Source organism: Ostrinia nubilalis, chromosome Z (assembly GCF_963855985.1).
Source record: "Ostrinia nubilalis chromosome Z, ilOstNubi1.1, whole genome shotgun sequence".
NCBI classification, from domain to species: Eukaryota; Metazoa; Arthropoda; class Insecta; order Lepidoptera; family Crambidae; genus Ostrinia; species Ostrinia nubilalis.
In genome coordinates, this window is record NC_087119.1 from 15854718 (window position 1) to 15879760 (window position 25043).

The 25043-nt window shown below is 35.7% G+C and overlaps 1 protein-coding gene across 2 annotated transcripts in view; it reads right to left on the reverse strand.

Moving 5' to 3' along the window:
• The window catches only part of LOC135086586 (circadian locomoter output cycles protein kaput-like), a 77203-nt gene that overhangs the window by 29905 nt on the left and 22255 nt on the right, over positions 1–25043 (reverse strand). For both annotated transcript variants that reach the window (XM_063981339.1, XM_063981338.1), the window contains exons 2-5: positions 9728–9900; positions 3239–3396; positions 2288–2475; positions 1277–1445 (exon numbers count right to left, since the gene is read on the reverse strand). In XM_063981339.1, coding sequence (XP_063837409.1) covers positions 1277–1445; positions 2288–2475; positions 3239–3396; positions 9728–9900 — 688 coding nt within the window. The remainder of the gene's footprint in view (positions 1–1276; positions 1446–2287; positions 2476–3238; positions 3397–9727; positions 9901–25043) is intronic.

The window sequence follows — 25043 nt, forward strand, 5'->3', positions numbered from 1 at the left end:
CGCATGCAGGACTCTAAACAAACATTAATATTCAGCGCAACAGGATCCATGTGACACAGTAAAGGCTTGAACACTGTGGATAAACGAATAAACTTTTAAAATGAAAAACATGCCATTCATTAATAATAACAAACCGATCAATTCGTCCTCAACTACTCCGAGCACCCGTTTGACCTCGCATTGAAGAAACAAGTGTAAGAATGCAAATTTTGATTTAGACCACGTTCATGAATACGCGTAACTTAGCACGGAGGTCAAAACAAGACGAGAAGTTTGTTACCACGCCCATTTGTGATCATTTACTTTGTGATTATTACAAAAAGACATAATAATATTCTATAGTGGGTACTAAAGATAATATTGAATGTCAGTCTGAGGTAAAAATTAAGTTCTGAGATTTTTTATCCTTAAAAACCCCTTTTATCTACTGACCAACTTTTGTACGAGTACACTCCCAAAAATGACATTAATTTGACGATCGTCTTGGCGCGACTTGCAGTGATCGCTCAAGCAGTAGCGACATTAGCGTTGACATTAGCGTAAAAATTTGCCTAAAAACAAACGCTAGCGTGGAAAACAGCATCCCATAAACGCTTTATTATGTCATACGTTTCATTTGGTCCACTACGACCAGTTTCACTCCCGTTAAGCTTTGCGTGTACATAAATCGGCACTCAGTAATTTAGGAACAATCAGACGTTCAAAAATGCGGTTTCATCAAGTCTGTATTGTAGCCAGTATGGTATCCGAAGGTATTTCTTGGGTATAGGTACTTTATGGCTATTTTAGTAATGTGAAATGTCCACGATTCCATTTGGGTAGTTCCTCGGTTTTAAAATCCCAATCGGTTTGTGGTTGAGGATTCCGGGTGCAATTGTAATACATTATGTGGCAAACCTGTGGTCGAAATAAGCTTTCAATTTTGAACACTATCAGTTGCTTTTGAAATCAATAAATCTACGTAATAAATCAATCAAGTAAATAGACTACCAAGTGACTGTTGAGTGTTGATGTTGCAAAAAGTAGGTATACCAATCTAAACCCGTCAGGGTTTTGTTGAATTTAGGTGTACAAAATATACATCTTTATCGTAAAACCACTTTTAACCCTTCAAGTACCCGCGAATCGAGTCACAATAGAAATCAATCATCATTAGCGCGGTCTCAAGAGTTTGCTACGAGCCAAAGCACACGATGCGGCACGACGTCGCAACGCATCGTGTGCTGGCTCATAGGTTTTGATGGGTTTATTTACATGAAATATTATAAAAGCTCACGATATCATTGCCGCTTGAGCATGGATTGTCGCCGCGCGCGCGGGCGCGTCGCACCATCTGGCAGCAGCGGTTGTACCCGCGGCATGCGCGGTCCGACTTGCGCAGCGAGCCCTCGACATGGCACGTCACATACTGGCACGGCTCCGACCGCTGGCTTAGCTTCTTGAATCTATGGGTGCAACATTATATTGTAAAGCATCTGCAATAAAATTGCAGTCGTTTAGTTTATTCAATCAATGCTGTGCAGTTGGTGGAGTGATAGGTATTACAAAATACGGGTTGTCACCGTGGAAAAGAGTTGTGTAGTTGGGCCATGTAATAAAATGAAGCGATGCTCAAAAGCTGAATAAAAGTCAAGTACATATTCTGCTCCGTGCTTCGTTCGGAACAAACTCTATTCAAGCCTGAGTCACAAAATAGAATTGTGTGCCTGAGTGTCGTCATTGATACAGAAGTTAGATTGTTTAATTAAAATAACTAAAAATTTCAAGCTATGACATTATTCTATAACATGGTGTTCTTCCCATGCGACGAGATAATTTTCCGGTAGTGGAAAATCACACCGCATCCGCATCATGCCGCTCTATTCCGATACCTTATATCGGAATAGAGCGGCATGATGCGGATGCGAATTTCTAAAGTTTTAGTGGTTAGGTAAACTTGGAGTATGGGGCTAATTCAGCGCTGGAATATTCGCCAGTGTTCTAATTTTTTTAGTGCAGCCTCCACTCTAGCAGGTTCTATGCGAAACGAATATTATCTCCAAAAAGATTGTCATCCAAAAAAGCTGGCCACTGAATAAATATGTTACGCTTCAAGGCGAGAGTGAATAGGCATAAAACAGAGCCGGTATGTACCTACTACAGTCACAAATCGTTCGTGTTACCCCCAACTTGTTTACTTTGGATGTCACGAACTATTTGATACTATCCTAGACTGTATCTCACTTAAAATATGTGTGAGCGCAGTTAAATACATGTTTTAAAAAATTGCAAGATTTACGATCCATACCTGATGATGAACCTCCTTTTCTCGTTAGCCAGCTCGTCGGCCACCTTCTTCTTGCCTTCCGTCTCCTCTGGCACCAGTAGTTCTCCATTCGGCCCCAGCATGTGCTTCTTCGGCATGAGCTGGTCGCGCATCAGTTGGCGGTCGTCTTCGTGGATCACGTTAAACACACTTTGTCCCAAGAGGTCGAGCTAGATAGAAATGGTACTATTTATAACCAGTTTCATTACTTACTGGTTGCTTAGAAATGTCTATCAGCTAAACTTTTATTTTAGATGCCGACAGTTAACTAAGGCTAAGTTGCACCATCTTACTTTAACAAACGTGAAAAATGTGTCAAATACTTATAAGAAACAGTGAAAAATACTGAAAGGTGTTCCAGGACTTCCAGGGCCAATGTCATAAATGCCATTTCCTTCATTATTAAAATTTTCATTATCATTGAACACTACAAAAGTCACTGGATATGACTTAATCCGGATGGGGAAACATAGTACCAGCTCATACTATTGTATTTGTAAACCGGTCTTTAATTGGCGATAATCCTTTTACTAATACTGAACAAAAGAATCTCATAAGCTATTGCGCTGAGGCAACTACCGGTCCTTCCACACAATTCTATGTCTGGTTTAATCGCATTTTTTTCTGACTAAATTTCTATGAGGACTTGTTAGTGAATTCATATTTTACCAGTATCTTTGCTGTTGGTGATATTATTTAATTTTGTTACATACATTCAATTTTTTATTCTATTATATTCCTACTATGTGAGTCGGTTAAAACTGTACTGTGTATACTGTAATATGCCACAAAAATAAAGTAATATAAAATGCCATTTAACATTGTGAAAAGTTGCAATAATTCGATAAAAATAATAGTAAAAAAGTTGTAGTCAATTCAGATAAACTACTTACTAGACTGCTATCATGAATCTTGAAGAACTTATTATCTTACCTCTGAGTATCCCAAATATTTCTGAACGTTTTGCGAGACAACCACGATGAGACCGCGGTACGTGGTGGTGAGAAGGAATCCATTGAGTAGCGTGAGGAGCGCTCGCGTAGACATAGCGCTGAACTGCGGTTCATCGTGCCCGATCGAGTCGCCAAACACTGTTAGAAATAGTATACAATTTAATCCAACACATTTTGAATGAATGAATGAAATAGTTCATTGTCAGACCAGGGTCCATCCATAGTCGTCTGTAACAATGTTCACTTAGTTCATTTTGAAATTAATTTTGTCTTAGGGCGACATAAATAATTATTTCAGATCGCTGCAAGGTCTTAATTTATCACACTGTGAGAAGAATATTATATTCTTATTAGGAAATTACATAAAAAACAGAATGGATGGATTCTGGGTAGGTATAAAAAGACAAGATTATTGAATCAAAATTAAAAATCAGAAAAAATAAATCTTTCGACCGGTGAAAAACGGAGGGTGCAATGTGAGGCGTAGCGTGATCGCCACGTGCCGTGTTAGATATTATTGTTCAAAAAAATATTGCCACAGGAAATCCGATTTTAGTTTGGTTCCAATTTTTCAATCTCCAGGTAGCATTTTCGCAAAATCTATTTGTTATTTTATTTTGTACTTGCATCGAATAAATACTTTTCTTTCTTTCTTTCTAAAATAAGTGTAAGGACAGTTTTTCCATAACAAACATGTCGAAAGCTAAAAATATCTGACGATTCCAAATCGGCCCATAAATAAACGAGTACACAGTAAAAGAATAAAAGATTAATGTTAATCTTTAACACCTACTTGATTGATCATAAAATTCTATACAATTAATTACTCTTTTAAGGAATAGATCCAATTTCTAGTCGCCCTGTAATTTCATATTCACAATTAATAATAGTAACGAGCTCAGACACCGACTCATTTTCGCATAACTAAGAACGTAACGTCAACAAATAAACCTGATATGCAATATCGGCATTAAATATGCAGCTCTACATTTTCAATCCTGAGGTGTAAACTATAATATGGAAGTTTTCCAAAAACTTTTTTGTTGTTATTTCCATTAAGTTATGCCTCTAATTCAAGCAACCTCAATTTATGTTCCGGGATGAACTCAATGTTGCCATTTTGTGACCTAATTAACTCTTTGTTTGCAAGTATTAATTTGCTGTCAATTTATACCTTTGTTGGCTTAAAGCCAGATAATTTAATAGTCCGAATCACTACGCTGCCCGCCATAATTTGTGTTTAGAAAACAGAAGTCTTACTTACAGTAGAGAACTATCAGAGAAGGCGCATTTAACGGCGCGGCGCGTGCTTATATTATGAAATTGTTAATGTTCATTATTTTTCAGATCTAAACTTACAACAATAGTATAGCTATAGAAATCACATAAGAATATTATAATTTTGATATTTAATAATTTCAAAGTATGTAGTTCTATACATGTGATGTTTATCTACCTACTTACATTGTATTTTCTTGATAAGTAGTAGCCCTACTGAATGCATTTGTGTCGAGTTTTTGTCACGCACAAAAATTGCAATGTTTAGCTGGTCACATGAGTGTAATTGGAAGGCAAATGCTTGTATTATATTTTCTTGACGCGTTAGCTGCATTATAGTATCGACGTGAGAATTTATGATATGTATGTAAAACGATACGCAACAATATATACAACTATACGTACACACTTGCCGACTAATGTTAGGGCACCGTCACACAGCGATACTAGCGGCTTGGCTTCGTACGCAACATTGTTTCGAAGAAAGTTCGTGAGTCGCTACGCTAGCAAACATTCATATAATGTGGTGTGTCTATACCCTAAACACAAAAAGCATGTGCGAGCACGTGCTATGGTTTCAGCTCACGTTACTTTGCACGATTGCATTCAACAGTGATAGACAACTGTAAACACACTTATGCACATACTAGTTTATACGTATTTAAAAATATTTACCCGACATTACCTACTAATAAGTAAATTAATGAACCATTACTGCTGCAATCACATGTGAGGTAGAGGCAAACTTCGCTTGACGATCAGCAAGCGTCATGTCTTGCATACATTTTGCCAGTACTTTAAATTAGTTTATGTCAACAACTGGGTAGGTGGGTAATTGTAAATGCTTTTACGGAGATACTTCAATGGCCTTGGTATAAGACACTTGGAGATGAAATAAAACAATTGATTTGTTAGAGCTAAGATCTCAATTTTCTAAATTAAGAAAAGGTTAACAAAAAATTAGTTATAAAGAGTCCGTTGTGTGCTGGATTGCAAGAATGTGTGAGCGGACGCTAGGAATAGATTTGCACTTTGCACCAGTTTTATTGGGCGCGTCCGTGTGACGAAGCGCGGTGCAATGACTAAACGGGGTTCTCTTGCTCCTAATTTTATCAATGTTCCTTTTTTATGCAGAGCCTTTTACAAAACATATTGCGCCAACGGATGAGCCATAGGGTTATTATAACAGACAGAAAAAAATTGTCTGGGTACTGACCCCAACATAAATAACTAAGCACCTACTAAGTCTTGTTTGCCGTCTTAAATTTTTATTTTTGCAAACTCAGCAGGGTTTCAATTTATTATCCATTAATTTTACTTGCTTGCTGTACTACTTTTTGTTTTTTTTTTATTGACCCATAGTGTAAAACGGAAATACTTAATTTAAAAAATATCCTGACTTCGAATGATTTTTTCAAATAAAGTTTTCTTAAACGGCATGTTTGACAATTAACTTGTTAGAGAACCAATAATAATAATCGCTATATTATTATAAGTAAACACGAATCCATGCGAACTAAATTATTTCTTGTTGATTTAGAGCAAAATCGAACTGCGGATCGGTCTACGTTTGTTTAGTAAGGCTATCATTCGGGAAACAAGCTCGCCATAGCCTGGGGATCAGGAAACGGCACCGTGCCAATATATATGAAAATAGCTTTCAATTCTGTCTTCACAAAGTTTATCTATTATTTCATATAATCTTGTGACTCAATAAATACAATCAAATCACTTGCGGAATGTACAGGAGATCGGTAAAAAGGTACCACACATAATACTATTTCAGAAAACGGTAGTTACGAATAATTATGTCGGCACAGGATTCTCCAAGAATATGACCTGCATTAAATGCCTACCATAGGAAACAAAAACCTTTTCAGATTGCAATTGATGATTTAAAACATAAATAGATTCAAAACCTACCCATGCCTCACAAAAACTGCCGAAACTTTGAGAAAAATACCACAGTTTTCAAAAATCTGGGTCATAGGTCATTAACAGCAAGTATTAAAACTATTTTTGTTTATATATTTATTAATTATTACTAAATCATCAACATTTATTAAAGTTCCTTTGTGGTTGAGGATTCCGGGTGAAGCTCGTTTCCACCTTCGGCCTGATCATCACTTATTACCATCAGGTGAGATAAAAGCCAAGAGCTTCCTCGTTGTGGATAAAAAAACGACGTCGTTTTTTATCCATTATATAAGGTGGTGCAACTCAGCCTTTAAAGTCGGATTTATTAAAATCCGTATTTTAGATTAAAAATGCAAAAAGAACTAATTGAATCGTAATTAGCAAAATATTATAAGTCGTAAATGCATCATACTTATTCTAGAACAATGTCGCCTGTTTTTTTACCTCACCAGTAAATTAATATTCTAATTCAGTGAGTCACCGCGCTCTCAGTGCGGAATAAACATTAGTACTTATGAGACAAACATAAAAGTATCTACTCAGGTGCCTGTGTTTAGTCGATCAATATTATGTATAAATCACTTGCTGTCCATACTTAACAGGTATTCTGATTATGCTACAGGTCCGTTCACTAAAGATGGATTATGTTCCACAACCAAAAAACAAGACGTAAGTACTTAGGTACGTTTATAAATCTACGTTTACTAAATATTAGGTATAGTAATAATTTGTTATTAATATTGACATTGTATAAACGTACAAACTACCTACTAATGCATTTAGTTTCAGTTTCCAAATTATAAACTGCTCGCTACATAATGTGTTAAATAACATTTCTGTTACCTTATTAACAATTTTCACATGTTACTAAATAAATTATCGAATTTAGAAATTACAATGTAACTAGGCAAAGGTTCATATAACGTTTTGTTGCCATTCAATACATAGTTGAGTTAGATAAACATCCTACCCCAAAAAAAAGTACAGTGCGCGGACGTTTGTTAAGATTTTATTGTTAAATCAAATCGTAATTTTTACTTTATGTTTTCCCGTAGCCGTGGATCCCGTTTTACCCCCTTAGGGTGGAATAATAAAATCGTTTCCCATATAGTAAGATCTATTTGCATATAAGTATCTCATGCCCGTTTTCGCCATCAACCCCTAATTTTTAAGTACAGGAATTTTGTTTACATAGGGGGACACTGAAAAATTAGGGATTGATAGTGAAAATGGGCATCAATCTCCCAGCACTTTGAAACTAACACACACACCGCCTAAATAAAAGACTTCTTGGAAATTATAAATTTGACCTTTACAGTAGGTAGGTATTTTGTTTTAAAAGCTAATTGTACTTAAGTAGGTATACCGACAAAACGTACAATTCCACCAAATGTTTCATACATTTTCGAGTATTTTTCACGTTATTGCTTTTCTAAACTTCTAGTGGGCACTGATAGAGTGAAGATTGATATTGAATTTGTAGAGGCATTTATTTGAAAACTTTTATTATGAAAGGTGTAGTCAATAAGAACTGGTTGGATGGGCGTAAAGTTTTTATGAAGTTGAATGTTAACTAATATGATTTTATTTGATTTAGGAATATAGTAGCATTAATACCTATTTACTTGTTGATATTATTAGTTATGTATAATGTTTGATACTACTGTATATTCTTTACAGGCTGTTTGGAAAGTGGGTGAAAGTTACGAAGGAATTAAATTCATACATGAACTCGTTAAGTACTTCCCGTCATATTATTACTTTATAAGTCTGAAAACGCATGTTTGAGGGATTAGCTTAATCTATCTAAATTACAAACATGGAAAAAGAGTCTCGCATCACTAAATACCTACTGATTTGAAGGGTGTTATCACAAATAAATCAACACTAAAAGTTTTTATTACATAGCGATATTATCTGACTTCAAATAATAATTTTAATGCATTGCATTATTTGCATCCTTGGTCACCCCTAAGAATAATTTACTTTATTCTTTGAAACACGCATTTCCACAATATATTGATAGTGGACTCCAAAATCCCCGTGTATTGTCTTAGGCGATATCTCACTTGCATTTAATATTAATAATTTAAGTTTATCTGGTTATTGTTGCTTTCATTATAATCTACTCGTACTTTAGAGCTAGGTAGTGCGCACTAGCATATTATGTAGGACTGACCCTGCCAAAGGTGTAATCGCTTGAACGCTACCATGCTCGTACTTGTCGCCTGGCTTTCGATTTAGTCGCATAGTCCTCACTTAATTTGTATGGGTGGAGTTTGCATTCCAACACATAACAATTACTAACACATTGGAATGTAGCGAAACTAGAAAATTACTCGTGAAACGTAGGTATGATCTAGATCACACGTTGAATAAAGCTTACGTGCTGTATTGCGTCTTACTATAAGATATCACCAAAAGCGTGATTATTTTATTAAGTTTGGAATGACCTCGATGACACTATTATTTTTAACGAACGACGATATTAATAATGATTGAAAACTATTATAGAAAAGTCTTAGTTAGATAGAACCACTGAAAACTTTTAGCAATGGATTTGAATCATCATTTATAATTGGTAAAAAATGTTAAATAAGTTATAGGTGCGTTAGCAGAGAAGCATGTTCGTCAAACAATCAATTTGGTTAATTGAGCTATCTGTTTGAATATCAAAGAGATCGATAGTCACTGCCGCGCGGCCAAATTAATTTCACCATGTCACATTCAGAAGATAATGTTATGGCTAATTAAACCACTAGTGGTTTGTTACTGATTGGTATAATTTCCAATAAAATATTGTTTAGTAGGTCGAATTTATTTTACTAGGGAAATATTACGGTCATGATCAGCAGTTTTGTTGTCTTTTGTGATGCGCGATGGTGCGCTATATAATCATTCAGGGCTTGTATTTTTATGATTGTTTAATTGGGATTTTTACATTTATGTTAAGTATGAAATAAGTATCTAAGCTAACTTTTGCTTACCAAAATTGAAGCTTGGGTCAGCTTATAGGTCAGTATTTTATTAAAACTGGTTATTCGATACCTTAGGTACTTTCTTGACCATATCCCTTCTGCAGTAAACGGTCACGATAAAAGAGGGACCTAACATAAGAGCCAAAGCACACGATGCATTGCGGCGCCGTATCGCAGAGATTTCGCCGTATCGCGCGGTGCGCAGCGCCGCACCGCGGGCGACGCAGCAACACCGCTCCGGCGTCGCACTGGCGCCGCAACGCATCGCATGCTTTGGCTCTGAGTTAACCACTTACCATATTGATGCGCTCGTAAGTAGTGTGCAGTCAAACGCAGGACGCCGGTCTTGTCGATTTTCCTGCTGGCGGCCACGACGGGTGGCACCATGGAAGCCAACTCCCCGATGGACTGATTAAGCTTGTCTCGCCGTTGCTTCTCGGCTTTATTGCGGATTTCGCGTGGGTTGTCTCTGTAAGAGAAACAAAACTTTAGCATCCAATTACAAACAAAATGTCTTTATTACAATCCTGCTTCACTTTTACTAATTGTAAGATAATTTGTCATCACTTTATTTCGAACAACATTTTCTGGAAGAAGTAGCTTTTTCGTAAACTTTGTGTTAATTGCGTTGCTCCAACTTTTGTTTTTCTTGTACTTGGTAGTTTTATTGTGGTGTATTCAGTAAAGAGTCATATCTATCTACATACTGTCCATATAGGGTAAGAGACGATGTAGAGCAATGGGATCGTGTCGCAGCATTCGATTTTGATAATAGATTCGTCCTATATAAAGCAAAACAATAGCTAACAACAGGATCTGCTCAGTTCTGAAGGAAGCATTGAATCAATAACAGTGATAATGGATGGTAATTGTCGTATTGTGCAATATTGCTTGAATGATTTTCTCAACTAAGACTAAAGGCGAAGAACAAGACCATTAATCTGCAAGTTGATGCTGTTTTCAGGAAATATTACCACTTTATTTATTAAGGAGCCGAGTAAGTAGATAATATTTTAAACTGCTGTATAGAGAATATCTACGAGTAGTAAAGAAGTAACATAGAGCAAACTGCGCCGTACCCTCGAAATTAATGGTTTACCACTCATGTTACCAATATAACAATGCTCGTTTATTGCTCGGACGGTCGAAGATTAAATACAGCGATTTTAACACTTTTCTGAAAACACTTCGCAGTTTTTGAAGTATAGATAATGACGTGGTAAATATTTTAGCAAATAAATTGATGAACACTACGAGTAAACATTCTTTGACCTAAATCAGATTTATGTTCATTTTGGACTTGTTTTAAAAATATTTATATTATTATTTCGTTAATATTACTTAAAATACAAAGAAGTAAAAAAATAAAATTAATCTAAGTACTTACGATAAGTACTATTAAGTTCATTGCATGAACATAATACTTACGAGTAAACATCAGCGGTCAGTAAGTAGAACGCTTCAGCAAATGCAAACGCAGGGGTTGCAAACAAGTTTGATACATATTCTGGATCCGGAATAGCATGATTGAAAGTTTACCATTTCATCAGTTTTGCATAATCAAACATCCCGTTAGGCGAAATAATTACAATGTAACGTATAGGTACATATTTCGAGGAAATGCGTCGGGGTCGACCAAACACTTGCTTTGGGAACAAAAACAAAGGAAGACCGAAAAACAGTTTTGCTAAAATGTTCTCGGATCTTAGGTACGAGGTACATAGTTATCAATTAAACTAATCTTTCTAATATTTGCACATATTGTGAATTGTTGACTTGTATTACACATTTTTAACAATCTGACTACTAATATAACAATATGAATTTACGATTGTCTATACAGAACTCATTGTCCCGTTGCTATTGGCTTATCTTAACTATATCCAAAAATAAACATTTTCGTTGTATCTAAGAATCTAAAGATTGTTATCAGATGGACAATGCAATTATTTTTTGTCGCATTCACTAAGTAATGTGTCAATTGATATGAAATATTTTTTTTTAAATATCCCGCATGCATCCAAATACCCAAATATAGAACAAAGTATCTGAAATTTTCATTGAATTGGCTTTGTTTGTTGTTTTATTGTAACACTGTACGTACGTGGCCATACTTAACACATTATCAGTGTGCCAACTTTTGACTTTGTCAAATTGCCAATTAGTGACCGTTGCGAACCATGTTATCAGAGGCCAATTACTAATGATGACGACTGTTGTAAGACAACAAATAAATATTTTATTTGACGCGTGTCATAAAAATGCTATTAATCGCATAAAAGCGAAGGCAATATTTTGCGTAGAATAAAGAATCCAAAAAGATTAATATTTGTGATTGCATGAGGAGAAAATATAAACTTGCGTTTTGTTCACGCCTGTAAATCATGATTAACTTTCACTTGACTAGGAAAATGAGGATAATGTTGACCAAGATCAGGAAAGTTCCTGTAATGTTAATAAATTTAAGTTGGGTAGATAAGAAGATTTTTGGAAGAATATGCTATTAATACAATATCATAGCCTTTTGACTAAATTAATGTCAATTATTTTTAAGTTATTTAAAGCACGTGTGTTATTATATTCGTCGTCGTATTTATATTTAGTTTGTTTTTATAAAAACAATTAAAATATTTTTATTAAACTGTTGCATCCATATTTCTCATGTTTACAAACACGGATGACAAATTACTGCACATTTATCTGGGTACCTATGTCCTTTTATAGCTTTCGAAACCATGACTTATTTTTAGAGATAGGCCGACTAGTGAACCTACAATCGGGAAAGCCAACTTGGCATGGTTTGTAGTCGGTTACTAGACGACGACTATTCGGCAAAATATGTCGATTATAATCGGCGCAAAACAAATGAAATAAGACCCATAATAACCAAGATGATTATGAGATGAGGTAGACCAAGGGCATTTGCCTGATTTAAAATTTTAGCAATCAGTCTAAATTCATACAAATAAAGTTATATTTATACAAAAATGTGTGTTTTAAAATGTAATATTTAAGTGATTAATGCCCGTTTTCACCATCAATCCCTAATTTTAAAGCGACTTTTATGAAATATTAGGTAATACCTAACAGGAATTTCGATTTCACCAACACATAAGGGACAACTTAGGCCTTATGGGATCACTTTAAAACAGGGGCCCGATTTTCGGCCGCCTAAGTGTTACGTGACAGTTATATTGTCAATCACGCCTATTCGGCAAAATGGAAACTGAATTTAATGATTTTTTTTAAGCTTTTTATGCAATTGAGACTTTTTCACTCAAGTTTAATCAGGCGGCCACATAATAATATTATAGAGTGAGACAGGATTACATACGGTATAGATAGTAGGTATTGGTCACTCATAACTTCTCATAACCAAGCTATATTTCTGGCTTCGTTTGTAGTCCCTAGAGCCCTAACAATACCTTATAATTAGATATATCTAATAAAGATTTGATAGGAAGGAGGGCTTCTTGGCCTCAGTGGGGGTAAATGAAACACAATGCGGACGGTTGATATCTGGTTTATTACTGTTATGCTATTGCTACTATACAAGATTTACACAATTCAATGTGTCCAGTCCAATGTGCCGTCGGTGTAGAGTGCCTACGGTGCACGTTGAGGGTTCATGGGCCAGTCGGCTAGCTCCCTGTCTCATCTGTGGCTAGCACGTAGGTCGCGGTCGATGCTGACGTGCTCGTACAGTATCCTTGTGGGCAAGTAAAATTATAACCAATTTATCTTTTTCCTTGAGGGAAAAATTTTGCTTCATTTCTTTTTTCCATTGTCGTTTTTATCGTTAAATCGCACAAAACTACACACAGAACTCAACAAAATATCTATCAAAATCAATATGTACATTTTTATTTTCATTTATTGTGACGCAGCAGTCATCTTGACATTTACTTTTTTTAAGGCAAAGGAATTACATTATGCACCCAAACCACAGATTACATAATAGCCCAAATATCTTTTTTGTCATTGATAATAACTCAAAAATACAAAAAGACATTAGTTTTGGTCAACTATTTCTTAGTTTTACTTTTATTTCATTTGTTTCTGTGAAATACGCAAGATATTCCCAATAAAATATTTTATCGGAAAGTACCGGTTTTTCAAACGTCACTAGGCGCACGAAGAAACGCCACCTGACAAAAGAGGCCCTACTTAGGTTTACTATAGCATGGTGAAAACGAACTTAGGTTAGTGGGCAGTTTAGGCGATCGTTTAACCAAAGTGATATTTAGTTAGCAAACGCTTAAGGGATTGATGGTGAAAACGGGCATAAGCCACACAAAAATAGGGCACGTTTTTTTTTCGGGGAAAAAGGCAGGACAGGAAGAAGTTCTAGACGAAATCTAGATATTCTTAATTCTTAGTTCATTACAAATAGGTTTAGAATGATCGGCATTGCCGATTAGTCGGTTAGTCGGCAAATACCATAGTCGACCCGTCATTACTTATTTTTATAAAAGAGTATCGAGAGGAATTGTTAATAGATTATGTATTTATTTGGGGCTCTAATAATAGTGTTGAACAAAAATAATAATGGAGAAGTTTCGTGATGTTGAAAACATTAGAATTCACTGAATGGGATTAAAATATAGACCAAAACTAAAAAGCCGGTGAAATTATTTTTAAAATCCATCAAGAAATGACTGACAAATTAATTATTTAAATTACCTCCATACTTTCGCGTGGAACTTAAACATAGGCGGTGCCGTGACGTCAGGCCACCTGTTTAAGTTTCAATCACAATGTTTACCACCCCAAACGCATTGTCGAGATTGACACTATAATGTCAGTCTTCTTTTTCTTTTTATATATGGTCAGGTCTTGGATATGTCAAAAAAGGTTACACAATTTTACTAAGAAAGAATCTTGAGTGACCCTGGCTGAAAAATTAAAAACTACTAAATTTAAAAAAAATTGGATCTGTCAACAGCACTGGACCAGTGGGTCTAGACAAAGTGCACTTTTTGATCGAATCGAAAATCGAATCCGTTAAAACTCCATACAAAAAAAGGCTTTTCGACTGGTTTGCGATTAAAATGTGCACTTTGTCTAGACCCACAGGGGTGATTTACTGTTTGTAATCCGAATGACTGTCGTGACTACACCGATCAAAATGGCGCAAATATTTTTTATGCGCAACTTTAGGGCCCTGTAACTTTTGTAATGAGGATCAGTACTGTTGTAGAAAATGCAATAAAACTAGTATCTACGTTAATCTTTAAGACATAAGAAAGATATATCTTTTTGAATTATCCAAATCGGACCATTACTTACGAAGATATTAAGTAATAAACATAGGCCGTTTTTGCCGCTAAAAGTCAACGTACGCAGGGCCGCGTGACGTCATTATATCCGAATCGAGCGCAGCCGGCGTACCCAGTCATACCCAGCTTCTGGCCGAGGGGGAGTCATACCTAGCTTATGCTTATGGACTGGGGGGAGGGGCTAGCCTTACCCAGCTTCTGGCCTGGGGGAAGGGGGGGGGGGGTCAAGTCATAACCAGAAGTCATACCCAGCTTCTGGCCTAGGGGGAGGGGCAAGCCTTACCACCCAGCTTCTGGCCTGGGGGGGTGGGGGAGGGGTCAAGTCATACCCGACTTCTGGCCGAGGGGGAAGTCATGCCCAGCTTATGACCTGGGGAGAGGAGAGGGGCGGGGGAGTCATACCCAGCTTCTAGGCTAAGATTAAAATTTCCAGGAGCAACTGGCCCGCCCATGGGAACGGCGAATAAATAGGTAGGTACGTAGGTTTAACTCAGAAAAACTAAATAACAGGTAGGTATTGCGTGTACATCGAAATGATCTTCATAGCAATGTCTTGTAGCCTAGGCAGAGTGTATCTGCCTCAGCTATACTTATTGTTAGAAGTAAATAAATTAATACTTATACATTTTTATACTTTACTTGGACGAAGATATGACTCTAACAACACTTATGAACACTTTATTTGCATAAATCGCCAAATATACCACCGCGGAGACCCTAATCGCGTCTCCGCGTTCCATTGAATCGTATGAGCGTATGGATTTTTTGCGATATTTTTCACAATTTCTATTTTAAAAAATTACCTATCGATAGCTTACTTTATTCTGATGAATAAATGTCATAACAAGTTTTTCTCTAAAACTGATAGTATGGCTGGAAAAAAATATTTTCTATCCACGCAGTACGCCGGCAGCGTTCGGATCGGATATAGTGACGTCATCGGTCCCGCGCCGGGCGGTCAGTGAACTTTTTTAGTAATTTGGCCATAACTTTGTCAATTTTTGTCGTAGAACAAAAATTTTTGGACTGTATATTAGGGATTTCTTAGACCTATAAATCTGCATTCACAGCTAAAAATCGAAATGATCCTCATTGTAGAGATATTTTCATGATTCTTTGTCTATTATTATTTATATTTTCAAGATTTACTAAAAAAAAATGGAAACTTGTCCATTAATATTCAAGAATGACAAATAAGCATATAGCATTGAATTACAATAAATGTTTAGCAATCAGTAATTGGATAACGATCGACCTAAAAATAATCAAGATGAGCCTAGGTACCACAGCCATATCTCAAGAAGCTATTAATTGAACCTGATAAAATATGTTCTGTACATGAATCACGCTGCTGAGTAGATGCCATTTTGGTTCTATAAATTCTGTCAAATTATTTATATTGTGTTAAACTATGGTTTGAACTTTGAACTAAAAATCATTTTTCTTTCTTTCTATACGGGTGACTGATAATAACAGAGTTACTAATTTATTCGGTTTGAAATCAGCACGAGGTGAATTTTATGTTACATACGGTCCAGACCATACGGATAGATACAAATATTTTTTTAGAAAACTGTATTAGGAAGATCCTTTGAATCCCGACAGGAAAAATGATGGAGTTTAACAAAATCCGTAGAGTTCAAACCAAGTCACTTTTCCAGAATAATCTTGCTGCATATTAGTCTGAATTGTGTTTTGAAAGAGTACAGTGGGAAGCGATTTTTATTCCTGGTGTGGTGTAATTAGTACCAAATCCAACTTCCTAAAAATATATATCTGTCTGGTCTGGACCACCCTGTATAGACCTACTGGCTGGATTTACGTATTTTACGTATAGTGGAATAGTTCAAGATGCATCAGTCAAGGCTAGTAAGGAGGCAAGTTTCAAACGCAGACGCTGAATCAGCCATCACCATGGAGGCAATGTCGTTCAGGTGCAGAAATAAATTATTGTTATTACACTCTGGCTATTGTACGCTTATGCTTATGTAACAGGTATTGAAAAGCGAGTTGCCAACCGGCTTGTTGTGCAAGGTCGGTAATATAACACATCGTTTAAAATGATAGGTAAGGGATAGACACAACTTAGAGCCTATGCACATGGAGTTTTTAGGGTTCCGTAGCCTAATGGCTTAAAACGGAACCCTTATAGATTCGTCATGTCTGTCTGTCTGTCCGTCCGTTCGTATGTCACAGCCACTTTTTTCCGAAAAATGTATTTTGTGAACCGCATTTTGCCAGTTTTTTAAAAACGCCGACACGCGTGTATAACAGACGCGATACACACAGAAGTCAGACCCAATCTATAACGTTTATAGGAAAAAAGCGCGTGCGTTTAAAAAACAGTCGTGTTCATAGGCCCTTTGTGCTGAAACGTATGAAAACACAGCCTTATTTTCTTGGGCGTTATTTTCTTCAATGTTTGATTTTATTTGACGATGCTGGTAGCCAGTACAAAAAGTCAACAAAGAAACATTGTACACTTGTGTTAGCCAACATTGTTTTTAAGAGCCTCATTTTTATTACAGATTAAGCTTCTGTTCTCTGATTATGTTTACTCAAGCCTTCTAACCTTATGCGTAGCCTAAAGCTTAAGACAGTTTGAACAAAATCAATTCGAGACAACGTAATTTCACAAAATTCCCCAGTTACTCCTCCTTAATTCTCCAGTTTAAAAAATGGGAATTTTTTTACTGTGCAATAAATCTATTCAAAGTATTTTCGTCACATTTGCTTGACCTAAAACTAATTTATTATAGTCCTATCATTTTATAGGGGTATAGTACGCAATTGTACTACAGTTATAAGAATGGTGATACTGAAATCTAATTATAGTATTGAAAAGTGTTGATTAATATGTTTTCAATGTAAAACGACAAATACAAAGATATTATTACTGATTAGCATTTTGTATCATCGTAATTGAATCCTTAAAATACCTTTAAAATATGAACGAACGTTGCAGTATATGAAATACGACATAATACGATTATGCTGCATTGTATTTCCGTTTCAAATCTATGCAGTTTCAAACTTTTTGACCATTAAGTACCTACAATTGCGACTTAAATGAAGGTACATTAATTTGAAATGAAAATTCAAACACACAGGTGCATGCAGGTATTGTTCAATAAATTCACATTAAGTCTCGCAAAATATTATTATCTGGCAGTTAAATAGAGGTAGGAGAGATCGTATCAGAATCAAAAGGGTATAAAACTGTTCTTGTCAACATTTATCATTTTTAACCGACTTCAAAAAAGGAGGTTCTACGTTGGATTGTATAATTTCTTTTTCTAAGTATGTTCACCGATTACTCCGTCAATTGTGGACCATTGTTCGATAGATTACAGTTCTGAGGTGGTCTCATTGTTACTAAGTCATGATCTGATGATGGGATCCTAAGGGAATCGAGAAAATCTCTCAAATTTTTATAGGGACGTGATAAGTTTTTCTTGTGATTGTAAGGTGATGATGGAAGGTATAAAACTCCTAAACGCTTAAAAGAGTTGAACCCAAATTCCAATTAATCATGGTACATACTTATTTGCCATAAAAAAATCTACTTTTTAGTGAACTTTTTTTTGGAGTCTGTTTTATAGTACAAAGAAGTATGTCAAAAAAGTGCCACTGGCCATATCGAAATTGTATCTTCTTCCCATATTTGCCATTGAGTTGTCACGGCGTCCAACCTTCATGGCAATACGTAGTTATGAGGATGTGAAAAAACATACCTACTAGGACTTTTGTTTTGAACTTGATTTGTACAGACGGACTGTTTATTGGTGAATAAACCGACCTGAAGATCTGAAAACATTTTTCCTTCAGAACCGCCGCGAAGACCATGTGCTCAATAGTCATGTAGAGTCCCATCATGAAGAGTCACAGATTTACGGTGACGTCATACCTGGCCAGCGCGGTAGCGTGGGGGATGTAGGGAGTGCGGGCCTTAGGGCGCCTTTAAATTTAGAGGCGTGAGGAACCGTGACAGACGCAAACGGTAGTGGCGCGGCAACTACGCTTCTAGGTATTGTATGAAAACTAGCAGTGGTGCGGCAAGCGTACCACAGTGGCACTCTCACGCCTCTAATTTGAAGGCGCCCTTACTATTTGCGTCTGATAGGTTAGAGAGGGTGCAGTGCAGTGGAGACTATATCATGTATAAATGTTTCAAAAACAAAAGTGCAAGTGTGTTCGCAGGTAGCTGTAGAACATCATACGAGTATTCTATGCCAAGTTTAAATATAGCTCGCCACTCGCCACCGCAGTTCACTGCCGGCGTTAGCCAAGTCACATGTAAAAAAGTGTACTTTTGTTGAACGACTTATTACACATCACAATTAATTGCTATACATACGAGTAAGTAATATATTCTTAAATTGTACTCGTGAATGGTAATTTATCGGCTTTTGTATGCTGAACGCAAAGCAGACTGGTAATAGAATGGTGTAGCTGATGGTACTATACTCAACATCAAATAAATCGCACCTTCCGCGACGCGAACTTTAAAGATTTTCTTCTGACACTATCATGGTGCCCCAACAATATTGGTGTTATTTGAAAGCCCAATAAATAGCCTTAAAGAAAAACACATTCAATTTCTTAATAAATGATTAACATATACAATAAATTTGACTTGAAAAAAGGCCTCACTTTGGGCTCACCTCTGGGATCAATTAGACCAATTTTTATGGTTACAAAACCAAATAATGATTTCACGTGTCCTCTTTAACCGATGGATAGCAATTAATCCCAACTTAACAGTTTTATAGCCATAAAAGTTGGCTCAAGCGTAACTACCTATTTTTTGAAGAAGTGACTCTGGATCCTTCTAAAGACACATTTTTGGGACATAAACCTTTCCTATAATGAAATCAAGTTTAGAACTAGGCTTTTAAGTAGTGCCAATATTGGTGGGAAGTGGGGATGCAAACGTTTAAAAGTGCTTGTCGCGGGAGGTGCGATTTATTTGACGACGAGTGTATTTAAAAAAGTTGGAAAGTTTTTAATGGAAGTCAAAAAGGCTATAGATTCTATATTAATACTAAGTATAATTGATAGGTTAGAAAAAGTACTTACAGTGAATTTAAAACACTATTTCGAACATGATAACGTTAAAATTTGGGAAATAAGAGTAGGTAGAGCATTTCGATAGCAAAGAAAAGAATCAGCAGTGCTGAATTTATGAGTTCACCGATAAATATTTTACTGCAAATCTTCTTTATTGCTATTGTATTGACAAAACCCTAGGAAAGAGCTCTTAATTTAACAGTTAATTGGACACAAGTAACAAAAGTTACAGTAGTGCATGTGCATGTACAGGTCTGCTCAATGGTTGTAGATGTGATTCGTCGGTTTTCTTGCTCCAATATTTCCATAGACTACACGTTTTCTGCATCTACTTACTGCTGTTTACAGACTTGGCTTTTTAGTTTCCTATAAAGCTTAATTTATCCCTTTAAAATTCTGTAAACCATCTAAAAATTGTATAGTAGGATAGAGTAAAGTCACTTAATACAGATTGTGACAGTTATAAACTTAATCGTTCTGTTACGAGCCTCGATTGGTTTGGGTTTTTAAAAAATGAAACATAAGGATTTAAGTTGAGACAGCCGTCTAGCTCGGATGGTGGGATGAGACTGGTGTGGAGATGCGAGGGATCGCAGGCTATGGGTGAAAAGTGATGACTGGGCAACGGTGAATGGTAAGTAAGCAATATAGGGAGCGATTTACCATAGCTTTGCCTTTAAATTTTGAGCATCTCAAAACTTATCGAGTGACCTACGTATCTCATAAAAACAATGGCTTCCAGTTTTCAGAAATCCGTTAGTAATAGTAAAATCTTTGATTTAGGTACATACATACCTACCTCTATTTAATCTGCCAGCTATAATCTTTTTTTAGTGTAAAAGGTTTTACTAAAACTATTCCAACAACTCACACCTGCAACCTTTTCCCTAACAATATGGATAATAAAATGAAACTTGAACGAACATGTTATTTAAACATAATGAATATTTAACTTACATTTCAAAGCTTCTTTTATTAGATAATAATGTCACAACTCCGGGCTAATATTATTATAGTGAGTATTTTTAAAAAGATGAAGGGTACCTTACGCAAAAAATTAAACTAAATCCCGTACCGATAAATTATTCTCCTCCCCATACGTCTCTTTCTCGTCGTTTTCGCCTCAGCAAAACAAAATAAAAAAAGCGGAGAGTAAAATTTCTGATGGTGATATCAAGGGAGCCCCCAATAATCTTTTTTTTAGTGATGTGTTTGCTCCAGATAGTTCAGAGACCCTTTCAGCACTCCATTCTAAACATCCAGCTCCTGTTTCAACACTTCATCGTCCTGACCCACCTCTTGACTCCTTCCCACAGTTAATCAAAAATGACACACTTTCGGCTCTATCCAGTTTTAAAAATGGTTCTGCCGGTGGTCTAGTAGACGGTCTCACCTCACCTTTTAAAAGATCTGCTCTACAGTGACTTCGGCGATAGTTCTCTTCTTACAAATTTAACTTCCTTTATTAATCTCATGCTCTGAAAGAATCAAAGATATTTTATACGGAGCTACTCGTAATTAGATAGATTTAAAAAAAAAGACGGTGGGTTCAGACCTATTGCCATCGGTTCCACTATCCGACGTTGGGCTTCCAAAACTTGTGTTCGTCATCAGACGCTCCAAACTTTTTCCAACCTATTTAACTTAGTTTTGGAACTAAAGGAGGCTGCGAGGCGAGGGTGCCGTCCATGCAGTCCGCACTTTCTTTTACAATAACGGTAGTGAAGTGTTGTTAAAGGTGGATGTAAAAAACGCCTTTCATTTTGTAGACCTGGTCGCCTTGCTGACACACGTTAAAAGCAATTTCAATCACATAATAAATAGCTCTGGCAGTGTTACAGTATGCATTCTAAATTTCCTTTTATCGTCCGTCTGTTGTCAGCAAGGTGACCCTTTAAGTCCCTCTCCATTCATCCTATTATTTCGTCACTAAATTTTAAATAAAACGTGTGGTATTTAGGCGAAAGGACTATTGGAGGCAAAAACGCTGCCAGCCTTCTGAACACCACTAACCTCATTGACGGATCTGGGGATACTGCTTTAGGATAGCATAAGTGTATTTTTTTTATTTTACTTTTATTTTTTGTGAATATTGCATTTGTTTATAGTTCGTAATTTTTAATTTCATTGTAAATTAATTGTAAATAACTGTCTCATTAATTAAACTTAAATAAATCTTAAAAAATAATATTTAAAAAGCAGCATTCATAAAATTCACATTATAATTATGTTAATACAAATTTATGTGACTACAACTTTAATAGCCCAGAAGAAATCGACAATAAAGGCTAAAATCACAAATGCTAAACCTAATGAACTGCTGATCTAGAAAAAAAATTTGGTGGTGACATTTGAACTAAGTTAAAGAACGTTTCATTCACGAAAACGCGCCCCACCACTTTTTGGTCGAGGGAAGCGCGGGGTGCGGGTATCGGAGTCCAGTTGCGCGTACTAATTCAAATAAATTTTACTTAAATATGATGGCGAGTTTTGTTTAATTTGCCAAAAAAGCATTACCAATGAATTTGTAAAATTGACACACAAGGGACTTGATAAATTAAGAACATCAAGCAGACGGAGAGATGACGGACTGTTGCCTAGACTTCTGGAGGTGTCTGATTACCTTATAGTTCACATTAAATGTCGGAAATTGTACATAAAAGATGCAATGATAAAAGCATACAAAAAAAACATTAATAATGAACGCTGCAGCGTCACAAGCAGAGTACCGCCGCCGCCGCCACCGCTCAATTTCGATTTCGCAAAATATCTTCTTTTCGGCAGCGAAATTTTGAAAAATTCCAAATTTAGGCAAATTAAAATGCCGGAAACCAAAAATTCATTAAAAACATTGGCCATAACTCGCACCGATTTATCTGGAGAAACAGGGAGAAACGGTAAGAAAACCATTTTGAAATATTTTAGCAGCTTCATAATTTATATGTGCCCTGCCCATTGTCACTTCAGCTTGCTAATCCGTCGGGCTATATCAGTGACTTTAGTTTGTTTACGGATTCCGAATTATTCGGATGTCTCCATCTCTCCATACAACGAATCTCCTCGTTGATCGGACTATTTTAAGATAATAAATTATAGTTGTTGCGATTCACGAAAGCGAGTGATAAATCACATATATCTATTAAAAATAAGTAGTCGTATTAATTTTATTCATTCTTTTTGTTTATTAATAAATAAAAATATCATATCAAAATTGCATAACCGCTGAAAATCGGTGTCATTGGATTAATGCTGAGCGGGCCCCTATTTGACAGCAGGGGACAATGTTTTTCGTTTTGTAATTTATGTAAATGTGATGTCGCTCTTTTTGTCAAATAAAACATTTTTTACTTTTACATAAACATATTTGTTTGTATTTGTCTGAGTGTTTTCTTTCCATAATATGTACTCGTATGTAGGTATGTATTTACAAAAATAAAAGCAATTAAACATACAATAGTAAAAGCAATTAAACATCACAAGACCTCACAGAACCCTAAGTGTGGCAATAATTTTATCTGTTTTGCACAACGATATGGAACCGTTAGGTGGACCAACCTCTTTTGATATTTATCTATGTTTTTATACTTTTTTTATTCTTTTTGATATACAGGGTGTCCCGTAATGTAACGTCAAGCCGAAACTGGGTGTTGAGGCAAGTTGTGCTGGTTATCAGAAAAATATAAAAAAAAATCTATGTGGCATATTTTAAAAATAATAGGCATTTAAAAAAAAATCAAAAGAATTTTTTGATTTTTTTTTCACAGTATGTCAACTACTAATTACTGTCATGGTGAAAAAATTTTCTGTGACTGACTGTACGGTAGTCAGTCACAGAAACTTAAATTTTGGGCACATTAGAATAATATTTTTAACCAAGGTAGATAAAGTTAAAAACGGGATTATTTCCAATAAACAAAAATTGTCGACAATTACAGCAAGATTTTACAAAGTGTTATACCATTTTGGAATCCTTACTAAATGCGCCAAATTATTACGTCACTTGCCACACTCGCGTAGTACAATTTTTTTTCAGTACAGTCAGTTTAAACTAGGCAAAATTTTTATTTTGATATTTTTTTTGGGAATAATGTATTTTTTTCATCCAAGTTGGAGCAGCTGGTTTTGTAATTTTGATAACAATTTAGAGAAGCATTATTCAGGGTTACATAACAAAAAAAAAATTGGAAAAAGTGAAGATTTGTGGCAACACGAGTAAAAGGACCGTCACCTGGAGTAGAATTTTTTGATTTTTTTTTAAATGCCTATTATTTTTAAAATATGCCACATAGATTTTTTTTTATATTTTTCTGATAACCAGCACAACTTGCCTCAACACCCAGTTCCGGCTTGACGTTACATTACGGGACACCCTGTATTTTGTTTTTAAGTTTTGAAGTTTTGCATTTTTAGAAGAAATACACCTTTATTTAAACCAAAGGATTTTTAGCATCTGTCCACCACAGATATTATAAACTCTTTGGCCTATCCTTATGGTAATCATCAAATGTGAAAAAATACTTCTGCGACAAAGACCAAAGCGGTAATGGCGAACTGAGAATAATTGAAGATTCGACTTTTATTTTCAGAATAAAAGCCATTATATCTAACGTGGTTTCAAAAGCTCGAAGTTTGATAGAAGATGTAAACACAAATAAGGTAGAGTGCTTTAAAGCGTAATAGCAAAATTTACTGGCGGAAAAATAATAAATTTTGCTCATAAAGGAGGCTACTAAGGAAGGTGTGCTGCCGCCGTTGTTTCTTTTAACCCGAAATCAGTTTCAACAATCCAAACAGCATTTACAAGTAATGCTTCTGGAAGCGGAAAAAATTGAAAAAAGACGTGCAAAAAAGGAAACTTCATTTGGAACATCCAGTTAATAAAAAAGTCCTAAAAGATTTAAATAAACAGCAACACGGTTATGGTCCATCCTATTCAGCGCCTGATAATATGACAAAAAGAAAACAAAACAGCAAAGAAAGAGTTCCTACAAAATTTAGTGACACTATATTTGACGCCTTGTAAATACTAGGCTAGGTAATAAAAATACTTATGAGTATTACTTTCAACTCGAAATCGGCGGTTTCAACAATCTAAACAGCATTTACAAGTAATGCTTCTGGAAGCGGAATAAATTTAAAAAACATCTAGTTAATAAAAGAGTCCTAAAAGATTTAAAAAAACAGCAACACGATTATGGTCCATCCTATTCAGCACCTGATAATATGACAAAAAGAAAACGAAACAGCTAAGAAAGAGTTCCTA